At 39.9% G+C, this 15,365-nt stretch overlaps 1 protein-coding gene across 1 annotated transcript; it reads left to right on the plus strand.

Annotated features, from left to right (window-relative positions):
- Positions 1-895: 895 nt before the first annotated feature.
- LOC135475499 (large ribosomal subunit protein bL20m-like) lies at positions 896-9,999 on the plus strand. The gene is made up of 5 exons (XM_064755427.1): positions 896-1,011; positions 4,931-5,041; positions 6,127-6,204; positions 7,078-7,143; positions 8,642-9,999. Exons 1-5 carry the CDS (start codon positions 922-924, stop codon positions 8,738-8,740), a joined length of 444 nt encoding a protein of 147 aa, XP_064611497.1. The 5' UTR covers positions 896-921; the 3' UTR covers positions 8,741-9,999.
- Positions 10,000-15,365: the final 5,366 nt, after the last annotated feature.

Genomic DNA, 15,365 nt, shown 5'->3' on the forward strand with positions numbered 1-15,365 from the left:
AGGTACTTGTAACTTATGGAAGTAGTCCACTTGTCATCTCGCTTTGTCGACAATATCAAAATCCCATTATAACGCGCAAGTTTTTCCAACGCGCAAATGCATAAGAACTCCCTCGAGTAGGTCAACATGTGTTGTTCGTTTTGTTGTTGTTTGATTTCTATAATATGGAATTAAATTTGCCATGTTAAAAAAAAAATCGCCCGTTATTTCCTTGGATTTTATATGATTGAGATAGTAAATAGAGGCTAGGCCTATATCGGTTTCAATAGTAACTGGAGTAGGCCCAAGTTTTGTCGTACGTAAGGGCTGATAAGATAAATCTATGATTAAATAATGCTATATTTCATTGGTACAGTTAGGCCTACATGTAACCCAGCTCTGTAAGGGGCCAAATTAACATTTAATCGAGAATTATCGAAATCCTTTCGAATTCATTAATCAATAAATTATTGATATCAATAAATATTTATCGATATCGGTAAATATTTATTGATATCGATGATTTATTTTGATTCAGTTTCAATTAAACACTAACTTGGCCCACCTCACAACACACTGTTCCAGAAGCCTCTTACCTATGCGGTTGCTGTGAGTCGAAGTCCAGCCAATGCTGACTGCTTCTCAGGTCGTACGTGGGAAGGTCTATCATCAACATGCGGATGGTCGTGGGTTCCCTCCGGACACTGACCGATTTCCTGCCTCTATTATACATGTAATGCTGGCCGCCGTCGCTTGAAGGGAACATTCTTGAGTATGGCATGAACACGAACCAAATAAATAAATATTATTTTTAAAAAATACAAAAAAATGAAAAAAGTGTCTATGATGGTGGGATTAGTGAGTTACTTCCCTTGATATAAGAGAGAGCTTGTGAGACATCCGGTTTTTACTTGGCATGATCACGCCGGTTTCAGGACAAGCATGGTTTTTCTGACATTTGCGAACATGGCAAGGAAAGTCGTCAGACTTGATAAGTTCTGGAGAAAGGAAATGTACAAGCGCATGTCCTGGGTAATTTAGCAATCATGGCAATGGCTTATAACTTTGAACTTTAGTTCAGAAGCCAGCATGCGGTAGCGGTAACAACAACAACACCCTCACGTTGGTGTTAAGTCAGAGATGGCTCTAACGTTACGTTTGACAAATTGTTTTCGACCATGGACGGCCCCAAACCAACGTCAGAGCGCGCTCCATTTAAAAACCTGATGCAGTTGCAGTGGCAGTTTGTCACGGCGTTTGAGACAAAGAATATCAATCAAATCCCTGTCCATGGCCTTAACTTTGCAGACACTTACGTTCCTAGCCCGATACCTCGGTCTAAAGGTAGCTTATATATACTGATACGCAGTCACGGCTGGCCGGCGACCCTAGCCCAAGAGCTATGCGCACCCAATTCCGGCATAATGCTTACAAAGAGCAAGCCCCTCGTTCATTTCCGATGCGTGTGCGTTAGATACGTCCTAAGCATGGCAATTGAGAAAGCTGAAATATTTACGCATATTTTGCCACAATCACTTTTTGCCTTTACATCACCATTCTCCTGTAAATTTCAGCCAAAGTTGAAAATGGGCTTATATTTAGCAGGTTGCCATGTTTTTAAAATCTGGATCAGAGAGTACACTGAACAAGGCATTCTTATGGATATACAACTTCTTGGTTTATTAACATGATGTTTCGATCTAGTTACTAACATCTTTATCAAGTGAATGACATCAAAACAAGAAATGGGTTTAAATATAACAAGTAGAGAAATAAGTGTCAACAATAGAACAAAAGATCAGCGAGGCGCGCATGCTCAACAGAATTTGACCTTTCTGTGAAAGTTAGAATGGAATGAATGCCGAAGGTAAGCCCTCTGTTTCACTGCAAACTTAATTTGACAGTTTGCACAAGCTATGGGTTCCGGCTGTCATCCTGCTCCATAGCCTTTAGTCAGTTACAAATTTGTGTCTCTGTAGTCACATCGCTTTCTGTCTGTCAAAACTGACAGCCAGATGGTCAAAACATAGTGACGTCATAAAAGGTCAACCACACATGCGTGGGGAGCAACAACCCAATTTATTAGGTCATGATGTAGACCCTACATGTGAGCATAAGTCACAACTGTAAATTATCTTGGTTAAAGCTACAGAATGTGGAAAAAATTAGCAAAGAGCAACCTGCGAATGGTAGTGGGTTTCCCGCGGGCTGTGGCCAGTTTCCTCCGACAATAATGCTGGCCGCCGTCGTAGAAGTGAAATATTCTTGAGTACTGCGTAACATCAATCAATCAAGATAGATAAACCTTATCCTTTCGTGTTGATTTATTATAAGCACAACTTCAGTCTGTTATTTACTTGGCCGCATGGGTCTGAGATTCCTTACTGATGATCAAGGCCAACGGCTGTATTGACAGCTTCAACCTGACTGTTCAAACCCCAAGCTGTCGATTACCCCAAAGGTAAGCATGTGTCCATATTTCAGCAACCTCGACCAGTCCGCTGATTTGAAGTTGCCAAAATGGCAGTTGTTTCCCAGGCCTCATGATTGCAAATGATGGGCATGTGGCTCCCAGGAATCCGAATTGTCTGTGATGGACAGCGATCTTTGTGAAGTTCAAGCGACCAGGGAAGTTGAGCATCACCCAGGAATCTCGGGGCCCACCTGATTTAGGAAGTAACCGATCGATGTTTTACTTGTGATAAATTGACAGACAAAAAGATATGGAACATAAGTGTCTGCAAGCTTCAGGCCATGGAGACCTATTTGATGGGTAATTTTGTCTCAACACAGTGACAAACTACCATTTCAAATGCATCAGGTTTTTGAATAGAGCTCTCTGTGACGTTGATTAGGGGCCATCCTTAGCCAAACATAATTTTGCCAAACGTAATGTCAGAGCAGTCTTGGACTAAAATTCTCGCGAAAAACCGCTGCTAAAAAACGTGATCTTCAGCGTCATTGAGGTGACAGGCAGATGTATATTCAATGAATCCAGCAAATACCATCAAGTAATGTCTTTTGGCAAGACCCGTGAAGTGCCAGTTGGCGTTATAGTAGTTCAGTTAAATTAAATGTTGAAGTCTATTGTCTTCAATTTACCTGCCCGAACTTTTAATCATTGAACTTAAAAATCCAGTCCGCCCATTCGGCTTAGCACTTGGCAAAATGAAGTGGGTCTTTAATTTCACTCTAGAATGACCGCATGGGTCGGTGATGTAAAAATGACATTTGACTTGTCCAACTTTTGTGATTAGAACTTATAACAGAATGCTGCCATATGTGATGTAAACAGCACTCACAATGTCATTTACACAGTGTCAAAGTGAAAACATGAATGGAGATCAAAACTCAAACTAATCCAAAACAAGGCATGCTAGGCGGCTTTTTCAACTCCTTAGACTGACCTGGCAGACTAACTTAGCCAGTGGCAACCAATGGTGTATGGTACACCATTTCACTCCTAAGTCTGATAAGTTCTTCATAAATGATGTCTGCAGTCCAAAACAGTTCCAGCTCTCTGCTCACTTGGACACTCCACTCTGCACAAGTATTCCACCGAGTAACTGTATGCAAGCCATGATTCATGAGATGTCAAAAAATTTCAAAACAAATCAACCATAGCGCACTTATTTCAGCTTTAAGGCATGAACTATCCTGGAATGAGAATGGGTATCACTATGGTTAACACAAAGTGGATGAGGCTTCAGCGAGCAGTATTATGAATTTGGGCTTGATGTGGCAGTAAAAAGTGGAATATATGTGGGTGTTGCATGTGTGGGTGAGCCGAAAAGGTAAGAACCACAGGTGATACCTGCATTGAAGTGCAGACACCATTTAGAAAGGACTGTGTGAATCGATGTACGGTTTACCATTGATTGCCAATGTGGCTGTGATACTCTGCTAGCTCTGTCCTGTCGACAGTGCCATATCAATTTCTGTGTTAGGCCGTTTCTAACTCTGACATAATTTTTGCTTTTGTGATGAGGGCGCATCCTCTTCATGCCTATAATATAATGATTTTATGGTGATTCTTTCTGACGTCTCGAGTCAATTTGAAATCCAAATAAGATACATTTGATTTATTTACATACCAGCTAATGACTGAAAAGTTATTTGGATCTCATACATGTGGTGGTCTGCAAATACATCAAGGTGTTAAGCCAAGGGCATTTAAACGCAGTTTTTTTTTGACATATGATGGTACATGCTATGTAAGCATCAGAAGAAATAATAATAAGAAATAAGAGGTTCAACTTTCGCCCATATAAATCCAGCGTAAGTGACAGACTATCCTGCAGTCTGTTAACCCTGTGGCTCGTGCATGATTTTTGTATAAATTGAGTAGGTCTTAACGTAATGGAGCAGGGATGTGTATGTAGCCTTGATACTAGGATGTGAACTGGGCAGACAATAAACACACCTCTGAAAGAAGGACATAATGTATTCGGTCCTTTACTGTCTTGTCTGAAACTATCCAAATGAATTCTGGCTGTATATGCTCATATTGAGTGTTCACAGTTAGGTAGTGTGCATCAAGGTCTGAGTGAAAATAATGATTGTTTGGTGCAGACGCCCATGTCTTAGTATTTATAACCTTCCAAATTCTCTGATGAAATGCTACCCAAGTGTATTGCACATCTGTTTGCTGGACTTACTGTAAACCTTACCTGTTCTGACTTCATATTCCAAATGATGGCTCAGATATTTATAAATGATTTTGAGAGTACATATATATAATCATTCATTCGAATAAACAATTTCTGTTTAACTTACAGATTTTGACAGCAGATGGGTCCTGGAAAACTTAATTTATTATATATGTTTATATGAGATAAGTACATGTATAAGGCAGACTTTGTAGAGAAAACATGACAAAAAGAGTTATGTCCCTTTAGTGTTTGGCACTAAGTGTATACAAGTATAAAATCAAGTTTTTTTCCTTCTCCAGCACTTTTATGGGCGAAAGCGGAACTGTTTCAGCATAGCTGTGCGATATGTGAGAAGGGCATTGCGATACTCCACACAGTCGCGGGAGTTGAAGAAAAAATCCCTGACTGAGGTAAGTTGATAGGTTTCACCTTAATATTTCTCCGAAGGTGATAATTTGTGTATCCTTGCAAAAACTGTAGTTTAAAGCCATGTTAAAAACTCAAGAAGAAAGCTGATAAGTTTTTTTGTAGTTTTATATGTTACACATCATATACTACATGTATGTATTAAGAAACAAGAACCAAGTGTTCACGTATCATTTAATGAATAATAGGGCCTGGATGTAAGGCACTAAGCTTGACTCCTGACCCTGTTCAATAGAAGGAATGTTTCAGTTATTGGGGTTTGATGGTTTCATTCAGATTTGCCTAAGATGGTATTTTTCCACTTCTGACTGTAGTGCGAGGAGCTAAATGTTACAAATTTTTCTTCATGTGCACTCTCTGGGATCAGCAATGTGCTTTTGATAGGAAATTTTTACTGAAGAAGAGCAATGGTTTTTGGGGACTACATATAGGTTTGCTTGGTAGGCTGCTTCCCAGTCATGTCTGCATTATGCATGTAGATAATCTTGAGCATAGTGTCAACTAGTAAAACAAAGTAATTCCAAAAATAGCACTACATGTATATCACATTAAGCCCTGCGTGGTTAACTTTCATTTCCATAAATATTGTAGGATGACCTGATAATTCAGATAATTCATTTGTCAGTATGAGCTATGTTTGTCCTGGTTTGCTTGACAGCTGATGTTTTTTTGTCTTTGCCTCAAAAACCTCATATTTTTTGTCTTTGCATAAATAATGTAATACTATTATCTAAGTTCCCTTGATATTATAGATATTATGGTAATGCACAGCTTTGGAATGATGGTTGCTTCACTAGATGGTGTGTCACTATATTTGTTGAGGGCCTCCATAGCCAAGAGGTTAAGAGTGGGCTTGCACATCACAATGACTCCAGAGCCTCTCACCAAAAGCTCATGCTGGTTTTTTCTCCGGTCATACATGTAAAGGTCTTCCAGCAACCTGCGGATGGTTGTGGGCTTTGCCCGGCTGAGTATGGTGTAAAACTGCAATTAAATAGATAAGTATATTTATATACCTGCTTAGGAAGCCTAGAATCAAAAAGTTCTTTGTTTTCTGTTCTAATTTCAGTTGAGACTTCAGAGAATTGAAGCAGCATGTCAGGAACATGGGATGTCAGCGAGGACCCTTCAGAATGGTTTAGTACAGGTATGACACTGACACAGGGAGACATACTATAGGTGTTGAAGCAGAACACCTGGGTGTCCTGTACATGTAGGTTCAGGCCAGGGTAAGGGCATGCTTTGTGTGATTGTGAGCCAAGTATCAACAGGCTGTGACTCTGGTGTCAGCAGTCTCTGACATTGTGGTTTACTGGTTTGCAGGTTTGCAAGGTGTTTGTTCAAGCAAACTCTGAAGGCATTAATCTGTGTTGACTGATAAAACTCTACTGTTTGTGAAACCCTGACACTGGTCAATCCAACCAGTGTCAGGCAAAAAGTTTGAGGAATTAGGATAGTACACAGGGAGTGGTACTATAGGCATGGGAGCAGAGCACCTGGGTGTCCTGTAGGTTCAGCGTGGACAGCCTGAGTAAGGGCATGCTGTGTGTTAGATGTGTGTTATTCTCCTTACATATGTTTATAGGTCTTGTTGGTGGACAGTTTTGCTTACTCACAGTAAAGTGTAGGCCTACCTGATTGATTCAGAGACATATTGAATACGGCTTGGTATTTTTCAGTTTGCCAGCTACTTTTATGTTTTGTGATATCTTACATATACTTGCACACATTAGTCATGGTCATAGTGCAAGTCTTGTATGCAGAAGAGTCGTCAGCAACCTGCTGATGGTCTGGGTTTCCCCCCGGGCTCTGCCCGGTTTTTTCCCACCATAATGCTGGCCGCCATCGTATAAGTGAAATATTCTTGAGTACAGCGTAAAACACCAATCATATAAATAAATAAATAAATGTATGCAAAAAATATTCTCATGTAGATTTCTACCAGTGGCCTTGTTTTAATTTTTGGACAATAAGTTTTATTTTCTTTGTGTTAATGTATTTAATAACTTAACTTTTCCAGTCAAATGTTGCCCTCAACAAGAAAATCCTGGCAGACCTGGCCATTTATGAACCTAGAACCTTTTCAGTAAGTCTGAATCCTGCATGCTAATGCTGATCCTGATGGTGCTTACTCTTACACTGTGATTGTTTCTTACACCATGACTGTCTCTTACACTGCCACTGTCGTTAACACTGGAACTGTTGCTTACAAAGTTACTGTCGCTTACAAAGTCACTGTACTCCTACACAGTGACCGTCTCTTACACTGTGACTGTGTCTTACACTGTGACTGCCTCTTACACCGTGACTGTCTCTTACACCGTGACTGTCTCTTACACTGCGACTGTCACTTACACTGTGACTGTCTCTTACACAGTGACTGTCGCTTAAACTGTGACTGTCTCTGACACTGTGACTGTCACTTAGACTGTGACTGCCTCTTACACTGTGACTGTCGCTTAAACTGTGACTGTCTCTGACACTGTGACTGTCACTTACACTGTGACTGTCTGTTACACCGTAACTGTCGCTTAAACTGTGACTGTCGCTTACACTGTGACTGTCTCTTACACTGTGACTGTCTGTTACACCATAACTGTCTCTTACACCATAACTGTCTCTTACACTGGAACTGTTGCTTACTCCGGAACTGTCTCTTAAACCGTGACTGTCTCTTACACCATGACTACCTCTTACACTGTGACTGCCTCTTACACTGCGAGTGCCTCTTACACTGCGACTGCCTCTTACACTGTGACTGTCTCTTTCACAGTGTATGTCTGTGACATTATGATTTACTGTAAAGATGTTAATCCTCTTGGTTCTCTTTCACTGTGACTGTCTCTTACACTGTGACTTCCTCTTACACTGTGGCTGTCTCTTAAACTGTGACTGTCTCTTTCATTGTGACTGCCTCTTACACTGTGACTTCCTCTTACACTGTGGCTGTCTCTTACACTAGAACTGTCGCTTACACTGTGACTGTCGCTTACACTGTGACTGCTTACATTGTGACTGTGTCTTACACTATGACTGTCTCTTACACTGTGACTGCCTCTTACACTGTGACGGCTTACATTGTGATTGTCGCTTACACCGTGATTGTCGCTTACACTGTGACTGCCTCTTACAGCGTGACTGTCTCTCACACTGTGACTGTCTCTTACACCATAACTGTCTCTTACACTGGAACTGTCGCTTACTCTGGAACTGTCGCTTACACCATTACTGTCTGCTGTTTTCTCTGTATCTTGTAAGAATTGTTTTAATTTTGGATGAAAGGAAATGTTGTAATATTTCTCCTGGAAACTTGCTGATTTTTTTCTGCATTCACTTCCTGTCTCACCACTGTGACAACACTGACATTCTTCATGTTTGTATTGCTATTCGTGACAAGAAAAAAGCACATAATCATTAAACAAATGGCATAAGAAAAGTAGTTATCTCCCTTTGTTACACTGTGCAACTTCTCAGAATAAGAGATAAGGGAAAATTGTGTTTCTGTATTTGTACATGCATGTATGGAGGAATGTTTTTTTTTTTTGCGGGGGGGAGTTGACCAATTTCTTTCTTTGTGATTTCAGAGTTTGGTTGATTTTGTACATAAAAGGAATTCTGCACTGGGACTGTCACCTGAGGGTTACCCCAGGCCAAGTGGATATTTAAATCGAGAAATGAGGTGACATTCTACCTGGGGATCAGTTACATGAACAATTTTTGCCAACCAAAACTGGCAGTATCTAGCACTGTGCTAGAAAAGAAACAATAGCATGTGTGTGACATGAAGTGGAAAGTGTTTTCTAAAAGATGTTGTATAGCTACAAAATGTTCTCCTGAAACAAAATGACCTAGAAAACAAGTGGTTATTTATGCTGATGTTGTCTGGAAGAGGCGTTGCACAACCGTTGGCTGTTTTGGCCGTTGTAAAGACGAGATTGAACCCCTTATCAGATGTTCATTGTGAAGAGCTGGTCCTTCACTGGTAAGAGAACTGCTGTTCAGACATTGCTGCCACACACCCTTAGATGTTCCACAACTGTTGGATGTTTCTAGAAAGGTCAAATAAAATGTCCATGAAGACATGTAGCTGATCAGCATATCCTACCCAGCTCAATGTTTAAGAGTTTGTGTCGGAAATAATTCTTGCCAGCAAATTTTTCACATGATGGCTGAGAAATTGCATGAAGACACCTTGTTGTAGGGTTCCTCAGAAACTAGGCTGCTGATCGGGTGTAAGAACCTCAGGAATGCTGTACCATGATTAGCCAGTCCAGTTTGTAGGAAGCACAGTGTGGTTTCTGATCTTTATTTACTCCTTAGGTTCTCATCCAGTTGTCCAATGGAGCATATTTGCGGCCTCATACTTTGCTGTAATCCAGGTTTGCCAGCACTTTTGACATGCCTGATACTAGGACAGTGCTTGAGTTCTCATGTTGATACCGTATTTACAATAAATTAGTATGGATCTTAGGTTATGGCCAACATTAACCTATGTTACCATGATTATTTGTCTGTTTCTTTTTTTTTATTTTGAGTGAAGTTCAAGAAATTTACATTTTTCTATAATCATAATCCAGAGTTTTGTAGCCTTTTGGATTCCTTCAGGCTACTTGTACCATTGAGAGGATAGCAGTTAGCATATCAACAGGCTACTGCATGAACCATTGAGAGGATAGCAGTTAGCATATCAACAGGCTACTACATGGACCATTGAGTGGATCGCAGTTAGCATATCAACAGGCTAATGCATGAACCATTGAGAGGATAGCAGTTAGCATATCAACAGGTTACTGCATGAACCATTGAGAGGATAGCAGTTAGCATATCAACAGGTTACTGCATGAACCATTGAGAGGATGGCAGTTAGCATATCAACAGGCTACTGCATGAACCATTGAGAGGATAGCTGTTAGTACATATACAGGCTACTGCATGAACCATTGAGAGGATAGCAGTTAGCATATCAACAGGCTACTGCGTGAACCATTGAGAGGATAGCAGTTAGCATATCAACAGGCTACTGCGTGAACCATTTAGAGGATAGCAGTTAGCATATCAACAGGCTACTGCGTGAACCATTGAGAGGATAGCAGTTAGCATATCAACAGGCTACTGCGTGAACCATTTAGAGGATAGCAGTTAGCATATCAACAGGCTACCACTAAAAAATAATAATCACCTGGGATTTTTATTGCTACTGGTGGTCATTTCCATTGTAAATACATGTATGTTTGACAGTTACCTACTTACATGTAGACACAGCACGACTTCTTGTTATTTATTCATTATTTTTTTTAACCGTTTACATATAAATTGATATTTGACTCCAGTCAAAATTGAAAATTTCGGTATATTGCATAATTTACTGCCGAGGAAGTTCTAATTGAGATGGATCTGTTTGGACTAACAGTTATTAAGTGTCCCTAATTTTGACTTAATGGATTTAAATTAAATTTAAAAGTTTGAGAGGAGTCTAAGGTGGGTTTTGGAATGGACCGAGTCATCGATAAAAACTCCTAATAATTTATGTGGTGAAGTATGTCAAGTAGTCGACCCAATTCTGTCGAAGTGGGATTTATTGTGCTGGGGTATAAAACGGTTTTCTTTTTTCAAATAACCTCGCTGCCGTCAAACTAGTAAAATAATCTTCGAGATAAGAGTAAATAGCAATTTAATGTAAGTATGTAACAGGTACAAAACTAACTGTCCGCATGAGCATGTGGATTACAACGAGACAAAACGGTTTATATGTAATGTGCTTACATAGATTTGTTGGAGTTTCGTATCTGGAGCAGAGCTACTTCAACAGGCCAAAGCATGCTCTATCGTCTTCGCAGCTTACTAAAATGTGCTAGCCCGCATGTGTGTCACACGGCGTAAACTTTCTCGCATTGTTTAATCCTTGGCGACACAATCAGATCTTAATTCGTTGGTTACACCTCTAGTGTGTTCACACGTTACACTGTGTAATGGCAGTGTAGAACACAAGGATTTGTGACCAGGTCCGCACAGTTGTTGTTGGGTCCATCGCTTTACCTGTAGATGATTTATATACTAGAAGTGCGAGTCGTTTAATTGACGACTAAATTTGTTTTGAGATTCAAATACATCTGTAAACCGAACATGGCATATAATTTTGCCCAAGACTACAGTTCTAAGATAAGCTTTGCTCCGGATACCAACTTTGAGGAAGGTTATCGGACCAGGCGGATTTCCAGTAACGCGGGACTCTTCAATATCCGCAAGGTGGACAACGGTAAACCATCGTGTCAAAGTGCACCTGGGATACCAGCGGCCACGACCACGGAGACTTTTGCAGACCATGTTGACAGTCGAACCAAGCCATCTTTTGCTCAACGTTTACCAAAGATAGATACAAAAGACCTCCACCTTACCACTATACTCAGAAACTTCCCAGCTCCGACTGGACTTGACATTCCTACTTTTTGCGCATATGTTCGGCAAGACAAACCGCTTTTGGATGTAGCCAAAACTTCCCTGGTGAAGGCTTCCGAGAAAGGTCTTTTACCGCGTTTGTCGTCGGAAAGTACGGTGTATTCACGCTTCCCGCCCATAAGCAGCGGACAGCCTAGTTTAGTTGGAACTGACCAAAATATATCTACCCTGCTTAAAAAGGAGCGCACTCGAGACGTTATCCGGAATTACGGCAGCCTTGACAGTCTGAATCTGTATCTTAGTCAGAGCACCTTAAACGTGAATGGCGACAGTGTGGACGTCTTCATGCCCTACCGCCATGTTCCAAATCTCGCAGAATCTCGTCGCCGAAGCAGGACCTTTCTGCAAGATAACGAAAGGATCAAAATGTTGCAGCCACAATGCGAAACGGACGATGTTGAGAGAGAGAGGCTTGACGCATATAAGCTGCCACAAGGGGATGGATTGGTCCAGGGATTTATGACATCCGTGTGACGCTAGGTCAGATTAGGCCTAATGTGCTCAGCAGTAAAACACTGAATTGTTGTGAACTACTGCGTTACTAATCTGAACTTTCTAAGCTTTGACCTAATAACTATACCATGCTTTTGGCTCAGTGGATACTACGTTGTATAGCTCCTTGGTTTTCTAAAAATGAAAACTGCTCGATTAAATTTCAGGTAATACTCTCTCCTTAAAGCTTAATTTTTGGGACAAGATTGTGATCATCATGTCCTGTGTAATAAAGCAGACCATTGATAAAGGGCTATGCTATCAGTTTTCTGATAGCAGTTTCAGATTTAGACATGTTGGTGTATTACGTGCCACTTACATGAAGGCTACCTCTAATTATGACTTCACGCGATTCATTTTCCTCATAATTCAGTGCACAGGTTTATCATTAAACGTATGCCGTGACCTTTCCAGACCTTTTCATTACTCCAGTTTAAACTTTTGTGAAACCACAGCCAGAAGGAATGTGTGTAGTATGTGATAACAGCGAGGTTTTTCTTCTTGTCCGACCACACGGCACATTTTTTTTAGTCTGACCAAACATTTATTCCACGCCTAAAATTTATTTTACAGACTTATTTCTGATTAGTTCTGTAATTAATGACATTGAATTTCACGGTTGTGGATAAACATGCTTAAAGTTTCCTGGTTAATGGCGCATTTTTCTCAATCGTTTGTGCCTTGTCATGAATATAGCTTGCCAGACAGAGAGCATCCGTATTAATCTTGGCCTAGACTTGCCATACCTTCGACCTTGTTTCCATCCGAGCCATGTAGTACAGTGCCATGTACAGTGAGTATAAAATCCTGAAAGCCTTGGTTTCAAACAATAAATACAAGTGGTTGCACTTCACTGGTTATATGTGACAAGATGCTTGTGATTTCTGCCATCGGTTTTAAATTACCTTGTACTTAACACTGTATTTATTCTGCTTAAAATATGGAAGCTTAGACTTTCCCATACTTTCGATGTTGTTAGCTAAAATATAACTGCATGAAGATATGAATTTTCTTTCTTTATACTCTCCATTTGCGGGTAACTCTGCCCACACCAAGCATTAAGAAAGGGAAAACAACGAATGAATGTAAAACGGCGTGTTTCTGTAACTTTCTTTGATTCAGATGATATACTGGAATGGCTCGTGACAAAGAGGTTAAAGGCTCTCGCCTCGAAATCACTAGGACAGAGATTCATTCCCTGACTGGACAGTCATCTGTTCTCACTGCTTGTGAAGAATTGATGACAATAAGCCACCGACAACGTTTATGCGACCGTTGGCGTAGTCCAACATTCTTTGAAGAACATTTGTCTTCCACCATGTGGTGTGCATATCTGTGCGCCACACATGGGAAAGCTCGTAAGGTTTTTGCTTTCGCACAGGAAAATAACCCAGTCATGTTGATTTTCAATATAATTAATGCATTTGTTGAATTCGCATGTGTAATACAGTAATTGGAAGACAATGTGTTATAGCAATACTAGAGGTCTCACGTTGTTGCCCCAAAAGCCACGATATCCAATCAAGTAATGGAAAAGGAGCGATATATATATATATATATATATATATATATATATATATATATATATATACACACCTGATATGTGACCAGTCACTACAATCCGTCACGGCGGACATTGCTATACCATGCTTGTGACCTGACCTGATGTCAACAAATTAAATTTGCTATAACTAAGCGTCAAAAATAATTATTGATGGACAGTGTATGATAGATAAAGCCAACTTATATGCACGTGTACGGGAAAACGCGTGAAGTATCCAGGCAGATATAATACATGTACATGTAGTCGTATTAATGAGCCAAAGATTCAGTGATAGGCAGAGGGTTATGTGTTTCACAATAAGTCATTAATTTATTAGGCACAGGGAAATGGCGTATATTTCATTAAAAACAACATTTACAGCATTAACATAAGACCGACAGGATGTGAGTTGATAATGAACATGAACAATTTTCTTTAATGTAACTTGCAACAAATTAATCTCCAGCCATACCAGCGAGAGAAACACTTAATAGCAGACACATACATGTAAATGGAGAAAAAAAACTATATTCAATGACTAACTGTACTACAAGAACATTTACAAAACTACCACCATAACGATTTTGAGAATAGAATCCGGTTTACCTGTGTTTTATATTACCGGTAACCGTTTGTATCATGGTGACACCGTACACGACATAAAGGAAACGAAACTATTTAGTATACGCAAGCATGTAAAAATCATAGTTTTCATACTAGACCTAAAATGTTTCCCACCACTATTTTGAAAGCTAACAACGTGCGAGATGCTTGGGAATGTCCAGCGAGTCCCTCGGGGTATCTGATGTCCTGGCTGACGTTAAACCTCGTGAAGACGTTGACGTGGTCGCTGAGGAAGCGTTCGACTTTCGGCGCCCCCTAGTACACCAACAGCAAATCTCACGGAAACGAGCGTTGATGATGTCAATCTTTGTGGCATAGATAACAGGGTTAAGCAGGCTGTTGATGAGACCTACTCCAAATAGATAGGTAAAGATGACGTTGGCACCGAGTGGCAGGCGTCGGTTTCAATCTGCCATCCATCACAAGCATCAAAAATATACCTGAAAGAAAACACGTGAAGGCTATATCATTTAAAAACAAGGCATCGTGTCTTATGAAGTGAAGGAAACTACGTAAAGGGATCCCTTGAAAAAATCGGTAAATTGGTAAAGAAGTAATGGTACTTGATAAACTTCATTGTCATGTATGTTTATCCGTAATACAAGGTAAAGAGCTTGTCCATGAAGAATTATGGCTGTGCATGTACAAAGTAGTATTCAGCCCATTTAATATTTTTTGTGTCATAATTCCGCCAGAGAAGTATCACACCACATCAAAATTATCTTAATACTCCTCTCTGGCAGATTCTCATAAACTTTTGAGATAAATGTTTAAAGCAATGGGTATATTCATGTCAAATTCATGCCAACCTTGTATACGACATGGTGGCCCCAAACTGATATGATGTTAACGTGAAAATGAGCATATTATGCTATAAAAATAATGTATTCTAAATCATAAGGAGTAGAAAAAGCAGCTTGAGTTAACGTAGCTATAAATCTTTACTGACCGTCAGAATTGTATAGAAATAGGGTTATTAAATGAGAAAGAGATTGGATCATCAATGAACAAGTTATCTACTAGCTTAACTTATGATTTATGATCTATTGATATCAATAAAAGTGCAATACATTCTGGTCTCGTCTCGTATATGGACCACCGAGAGAGCTTAAACTAACTTGGTGTTTAATAACATTAATAATTCTGTACAAAATAGCATCCCCTTCATCCATATTTTAAAAAAGAAAATGGTG

Source organism: Liolophura sinensis, chromosome 9, assembly GCF_032854445.1.
Source record: "Liolophura sinensis isolate JHLJ2023 chromosome 9, CUHK_Ljap_v2, whole genome shotgun sequence".
NCBI lineage: Eukaryota > Metazoa > Mollusca > Polyplacophora > Chitonida > Chitonidae > Liolophura > Liolophura sinensis.

Coding starts and splice junctions, on each gene's coding strand:
- LOC135475499 (XM_064755427.1), top strand. CDS start 922: ATGGTTTTTCTGACATTTGCGAACATGGCAAGGAAAGTCGTCAGACTT. Junction 6,205..7,077: donor TTCAGAATGGTTTAGTACAG/GTATGACACTGA, acceptor TAACTTTTCCAG/TCAAATGTTGCCCTCAACAA. Junction 7,144..8,641: donor ATGAACCTAGAACCTTTTCA/GTAAGTCTGAAT, acceptor TTGTGATTTCAG/AGTTTGGTTGATTTTGTACA.